General features: G+C 38.6%; 1 protein-coding gene across 1 annotated transcript; it reads left to right on the forward strand.

Moving 5' to 3' along the window:
- The first annotated feature begins 208 nt into the window (after positions 1-208).
- LOC138127436 (forkhead box protein F1-like) lies at positions 209-6,829 on the forward strand. The gene is made up of 2 exons (XM_069043520.1): positions 209-1,794; positions 6,323-6,829. The coding sequence occupies exons 1-2, from the start codon at positions 846-848 to the stop codon at positions 6,478-6,480; spliced, it is 1,107 nt and encodes a 368-aa protein (XP_068899621.1). The 5' UTR covers positions 209-845; the 3' UTR covers positions 6,481-6,829.
- Positions 6,830-7,419: the final 590 nt, after the last annotated feature.

Here is a 7,419-nt window from a genome sequence, read left to right on the forward strand (position 1 = left end):
ACCGTAATAAAGATGTTGATCTGTCAAGTTGCCTGGCAAAGTATTCATATCTTGATATTAATGGTTACTATTTAATTGCCATTTAATTACCGATTAATGTAAACACTGTGTGCGCACTTATCCGACAAGCAATGGCAACAGCATATTTTCTGCTTCGTACGTTGCAATCAGAACATTTACACACATTTCGTTTTACTTGAAAGAAAAAGCAAAATAAAATCACTGGTGAAAAAGGTGAAGCAACAACGATTGAAATTTGACCGTGAACCCCGCAACGATCATATTTTGCGTAATGACGTACCTACAAGCACCGTTAGAAAGCATTTCCAACAAATAATCGATAATCGATCAACGATCACTTGTGGCACTGATTTTTCTGCGTAAGAGGCGTCGGTGCGAGCAGCTTTTGATAAATCCCGCTCCGCAGCAAGCAAAGCTCGTCTTGGTGTCTTGAGATGTTCAGTGGGTACGTGTTGCGGGGTTCGGTGGGGACGTCCCGCACATACACATGCAACAAGACCCGCCTGAATTAGTTGAGAGCGACGCGCTTGATAGACGTGCACTTCACTAACACCAGAAGATCCTCCATTTGGCGGTTTCGTCGGTTCCCGGCCAGATTACGACTGGCCGTCTACGTGTCCGCACCGAGACCATTTTAATATCACTGAAATTTACGGCGGCCGACATTTGTATATAAAACCAGTAAATTGTGTACGATTTCGTCGCGTGTTTGTATATAAACTGTGTATACAATATTTGTGTATACAACTCGTTACGAGTATCAAATGTTTGTAATATAAAGACGGAGATTAAATTGTTTAGTTTACCGAGTAAATGTTTAAAGTATGATGAAGGAGCAACAGTTGTCTGAAGTGAGCGGGTCCAACCAGCTGACTCCGGTCTTGCACCAGAGCATCAACATCCAGCAGCACCTGCACCACCTCCACCTCCACCAGAACCACACCAGCGTCATCTTGCCGAACGAGGCGGCCCAGCAGCCGGCGCCCCAGCAGCATGTCTCCCCGGAGAGCACGGCCCCGGACCTGGACGCCAAGCCCTCCAGCTCCGACAAGAAATCCGGCATCAGGCGCCAGGAGAAGCCGCCGTACTCGTACATCGCCCTCATAGTCATGGCCATCCAGCACTCGCCCACCAAGCGCCTCACCCTCAGCGAGATCTACTCGTTCCTCCAGCAGAGATTCCCGTTCTTCAGGGGGTCGTACCAAGGTTGGAAGAACTCGGTCAGGCACAACCTCTCGCTCAACGAGTGCTTCATCAAGCTCCCCAAAGGGCTGGGCCGACCGGGGAAGGGCCACTACTGGACCATCGACCCCGCCAGCGAGTTCATGTTCGAGGAGGGCTCCTTCAGGAGGCGGCCTCGCGGCTTCCGGCGAAAGTGCCAAGCGATGAAGCCGCAGTACCACCCGGGCAACTTCTTCGGCAACAACATGACCGGCATGGTGAACCAGACGGCCGGATACGACCACCAGACTCTGGTGCAACCCCAGGAGTACTCCACCTGCTCGTACAACACCTCTTCGGCGCAGGTATCCTCGGTGTCCGGGACGCACTACTCCAATTACGACTACCCCGGAGTGTACCAACAACAATGCGACCGCGACTGGAGCTCGGCTTCGGCGTTGCTGCCGCCGTACCCGGAAACCGGCATCTCCAGCTCGTACCTCAAGGCACCCATCAGCCCCATGGGCGACAACCAAGAAACGCCGCCGCCGGTTATTTCCGACACCTACAACTATCAATATGGGGGCATTTCGACGTCATCTGCAGATAATTGTAAGTTTCTATTTTTTTTAACCTGGCGCTTGCTCCTTGTTGTATTAGTAACAGGAGATGGTAGTTTTACAAGGCAGTTGACATGCCATTTGACATTCTTGGCAGACGCATGTGCGTTACTTGGTGGGTGGCCCTGTCCTGGCTTCTGCCAAAACATTCGGCCCCGGGGTATCATCACGCTTTATTGTTGTCGTATTTAGGTTACAACCCTTTCAAAATTAAATTGTCACGAATTTTACGATCCAACAGACCCGGATGCCGGGATATTCACACAAAAAAATTTCTTTGCTGGACGAAAATGACGCAAACATGTTGACGCCATCTGTTCGATTTCGTTATTTCTCAGACAAATTTGACGAATTTCCAAATATAGACCGTTAATCGTCGACTGATAGATCGACAAATTGCAGCAGAAAAACTTCCCTTTGTTTTCGTTACTGCACAAATGCACAATCGAGGTGACAACGGCAAACACAAATTTTTGTTGCCAGAAAACAGGCAACTACACCATGAAAAAGCTTGATTTTATTTTTACTCTGCCTAAATACCCATAAAGCTCAGGTAATTCGATTTACACCAATAAATTACATCGCCCACTTATTTATTTAACGGTATCAAATATCTCTTGATTCTCTTGTGTAATTTTGCCATAAACCACGTAAAATCATAAATTTTACCACAAGATTTATACTATTGCGAAATTACGTGTACTTCATGTACCATCGCGGTCAAAAAATACTAGTACAGTATGTTACTGTAGACACTTCCAAAACTCAATTCAATCAAAATTGGAGTTTTGGCAGAGACATACTGTACCAGTATTTTTTGACCGCCATGGTACCTACATTTAATACTTTTTCTTGCAAAAACAATCATTTAAAGCAATTTGATCGGTCCAATTAAATATATAGATGTAAATACATACCGGGTGGTCTAATACTTTCCATTTTTGTTTTTTGCCATTATACATTTAATAATTGTCCAAAAATTCTGAAACTCGGTAGGCACAATCTACAATTACTATTCTATGATTGAGCATGATCAACTTGTTTCAATTAAATTTGTGTGATTTTTTTCTCTATTTTGTATACATTTAACTCTCCACGGGGTAATGAGATAAAAATTCTGTTCAACATTGTATTACATACAGGGTGTTTCTGAAATAAGTGCATTAATTTTAACTGGTAATAGAACTCATCAAAAGGAACAACTTTTCTCTCTGCCATTTTGGCGAAAAACGTTGCGTAATGGCTTAAAAAAATAGGAAAGATTTTCCTAAAACCGTTCATATCTCCAAAACTAAGCTGCCTAAAAACGTGAAACAACCAGATTCTTACGAAGTGGATTTTTTGCTATACGGGTAGATTTATTTGAATTTCGATTTCGGCGTTAAAACACGTTTTCTGGATGAAAATGGATGTTTTTTTCATATTAGCGCTGATCTCAATTAGCCATTGCAGTATTTAGTGGCGTAGGGCTATTTTAGTGAAAAATCTCTCCAATTTTTTTTTTTGAATTAAACATCGTTTTTCGGCAAAATGGTAGATAGAAAAGTTGTTCCTTTTGACGAGTTCTATTACCAGTTAAAATTAATGTACCTATTTCAGAAACACCCTGTATTTAGTTAAGTAAAATTATCTTCTAACTTAAATAATCAGTAAAAATAATAACGAGTGTTCATATAAATTTGTCAAGCAGGCCCTGGTTTTCTCTCTCTTTTGCAAACCTTGGTCGCTTTTTTAATCGACAAATCATAACCTCATTTTGATCATATACCTTCACATGTTGCGATAAAGATTTCGGTTAATTTTATATTAATTGCCTGACGGTTTTAAAAATACGTATTGACGGTCGGCCATTTCCATTCTTTCGTTCGACATGTCCTGTTACACGAAATATTTGACAGATGATGAATCTACGTCATGCCATACATTAACGCAAAACAAAAACACAGAACTCGCGTTACTTTATGTCGGGTGGTTTTTTCAACAATTCCATTATAATACATACAGGGTGTCTCAAAATTCGCGAATTCCGAATTCAGAGAGTGGTAGGGAAGGACCCTGTGCAGCTCGAAAAATACTTAGCAGCCTTCATATCCACAGTGACAAAATACTATTCTAGCTACGTTGCCGTTACATTTTAAAGAAAAAATTTAAGATTTTTTTTCTCCAAAGTAAAGCTATTCTTCAAAAAATTGTTTTACGTTATTATTTTCCACAATCATCTACACCATAAATAACAATAAACACTGAACTTTTCAGCCTGTATTTGAAGAAAACGCAGCTCAAAGAGTGCACTTTCAGACCAATGTATCTTTGTGGGAGAGTCCCGATTTTTTTTTAAATTTCCATATTTGGACTACTGAAGTGATCCCCTACAACGCTCTGAATTCGGAATTCGCGAATTTTGAGACACCCTGTATAAGATAATGTGGTCATAACCGGCTAGAAGTGAAATTTAAAAAATGTCCCGGTGTTTATACAGATGTAATTTATTTAGTTATCTTGCACAGCAAAGAATTTTTTTAAATTAGGATTTGGTAAAAAGTTTAGTATTTTATAAATTCTTATCTAGTGAATTTTCTTTAGCTTTGTTACGTTCAGTTAATTTTCTAAAACTGTGAAAATTCAAGTCTAGAATGCATAATTTGAATGCGGTGAAATATGTGCTTCAAATAACAAAGCCTGTCTGGAAGTGTTAACGAAATGGGTGTTTACGTTATCTAAGTATTTGTACAATTCCGACCAAGTTTTCGTTAGAGAACATTAAAAATTAAACAGTTTTCTGACTGGTTTCTGTCTGCGAAAATGTATCATGGTCGAGCATGAGTAAGGCAATAAAAGTTAAATGTTCTGTCGGTAATGAATAATTTTTTTCCGCCATTAAAACTGTGAAATCACAGAAAAATACTTGGGAAAATAAAAAATCGTTGAATTTACAAAGTGTTAATTACAACACTTAGTAAAACATCCCAATATTTTGTACTCAAAATAATTTTCAAATTTATTTTATTTATTTTTGTCATGTCGAATGATAACTACTCGAAGTACGAATTAGAAACAAGTAAAATAAAATTTTAATTAATTATTGTAAGATACTGTTTATGAGCATGACATTTAAAAACGGCTTCCAGGTCTTTCAAATTACTTTAATAATTTAAAAAGGTAATAAAAGAAAATGGGTCATAATTATCTGTGTTGTTGTTCTTTTGACTTTTTGTTCACGTAGTCTTCAGTTATAATCTCCCTAGAATTATTTTCGAACATTTTTCCCAGCTCACGAATGCTTTTATTGTTGGAAATAAGCGCGAATCTCAGCCTGACAACAAAAGCACGTGTGAGAAATGAGATTGTTCGAGTTTTCGTGGAAATAGTGCTTAACAAAATGTTTTGACCAACTGCATGCACGGAAAAAAATGTCCATTTAATTTTGAATCGTAAAATATTTCCGGGAATATTTCTTGCTGTCATGACAACTGTATCTCCCAGTTCAAGGTTTCAATTGGAAACTTTCGAAGGAAACATTCAAATAATATTTATATTATTTACATAAATACCATCACCACCAATATCTTATTTTATTACATATTACCATCTAGAGCTAGACAATAGAGCTCAAAGAACAGAATATTAACATATTTTCAGCCGTTTCTGACATATCTGTAAATACTTAGTTAAATGCATCCACGTTGTTTTGGCGTAATGGGAGGCCATGGAAATTTTGCATTTAATTTGGTAGTAAAGCTGTTTGTCGAATGAGGTTATGTTTTTCTACGTTTGAGGTTATAAATAGCGTCAATGTCTAGTCCATTGTTGACATCGCGGGAAATTCAGCAACATGTGATGTTCATTTTGATAGGTCCACATGTCAGGTACTTTAGTGATGGAACTCAAACAGTGTGTCCAACGTTAAAAAAATAAATCATGGCCTCCCATTATGCCAAAACAACATGAACAGTGTTTACACAAATACGAATGATTCATTAACAGTTGCCTTGTTTTTTCAAAAGAAATGTGAGTAGGTATTCCAATCATCTTAAATTTTTTCATCAGTGTCCATTGTTCAAGATTCTCTTGTAAGATGAAGTTAGTTTTGAATGTTCAATTAAATAATGATTTTATATCAAATAAACATTACAATACGTTAATCATGAGTTCATAATTTCGTTTAAGACAAAGTGTTCGCAAACCATAAATTCCAATTCTGAAATTTGATTTGAATAGAATCCTTGCATCCTCAGATATCCTGTTTTTAACTTGTCCTGTTGCGAAAAATGCAATCAAAAAGGATTCTCTCGCAAATCCGCAAAACCAACTGAACAGATAAATTGGACGCTCTCTTCGATTTATTTTTTGACCACCACGTGAGGCCTCTTGCCTGCCTCTCCAGCTCTTTTTTATCGGGTTCGAAGCGTTGACGGAGAAGCGTTTCACAATTTCGTTAACATCTGCTAATCTGTAATGACGCGGCGATCGCTGAATACCATTCGTCGTGAAATGTTCTAATTTTTGATTTGTCATTTCAGTGATGAGGTCCTCCAGTAACACGATGCAACCCATCCAGTGCGACAGAAAACCCTACTTGAGTTCGCCGCCGCCGTCAATTCCATCTTCGCTTCCATCACCACCGGCAGCAAACACAGCGCACTCATTTTATGAACCCACAGTAAAGTATAGCTTATAAATTCGGTATTTATGGTTTCTTTTAAGTGGACATTTGTACTTGTCGTTCATTTATCCACGCAGAAACTAATTTCGTGTGTTGGAGTATTACGAGAACATTGACTGCGTCTTGCAGAACGGATTCTTAACAGCTTTTGATCGAAAGCAGCTCAACTCTACATGTTACCAACGAATTAGGATACTTCACTGTAAATATATTTATTAGTAGGCCGTAGTTACACTATCGTAAGACATAATTATAATTTAACAATGTATATATCACCCAGAAATCATACAGCTACTTACCAAAAATTACTGTACATAAAACAATCTATTTTGTAATTTATAATAAAAATAAAAACTTGATACGACGTCGGAGTTTCCTTCCACGATTATCCTTTTCCTTCAAAGGTGAATCTAGTTCGAGCGGATGGAGTTAATCTGAATGCGGCCTTAATTGCACAGCGTAAAGTTACACTGGTAAGTAATTTTTAACAGCTGTAAAACATCGAGACAAGGCCTGCCGAGGCATAAAAATCACATAAACTGGTGAAATCATTCGTTTTGTTACATAATTAAATTTACATCCCATCTGCGATGATTTGCCAGTTTTAATTAAACGTTCCAGGCATTTTGCTTTTGTCGGACGGTTTTCTGTGGCAGCTATCAATATAAACAACATTCTGAAGTCGAATCATGCAAATCTTTCCTCGCCGCAATAAATTATGTGTTTCTTAATATATTGTGGAAGCAGGAGTGCCCTTCAAGTTTATCTCAAGTGGTCATACTTCCTTCGTTAAATTATTAGGCAACTTTTAACCCACTTGTACAATCTATGCCACACTTGCGCAGTCTTCCGATAAATCACAATTCCACAACCCTTATCTCCATGAAGTAGTTAAGAGTTTAATGCGTACCTGCCCCGATGAGTGTCTGAAAAGAGAAACAGAAACAACTTTTT

The sequence above is a fragment of the Tenebrio molitor genome, chromosome 1 (genome assembly GCF_963966145.1).
Source record: "Tenebrio molitor chromosome 1, icTenMoli1.1, whole genome shotgun sequence".
NCBI lineage: Eukaryota > Metazoa > Arthropoda > Insecta > Coleoptera > Tenebrionidae > Tenebrio > Tenebrio molitor.

Coding starts and splice junctions, on each gene's coding strand:
- LOC138127436 (XM_069043520.1), top strand. CDS start 846: ATGATGAAGGAGCAACAGTTGTCTGAAGTGAGCGGGTCCAACCAGCTG. Junction 1,795..6,322: donor GACGTCATCTGCAGATAATT/GTAAGTTTCTAT, acceptor TTGTCATTTCAG/TGATGAGGTCCTCCAGTAAC.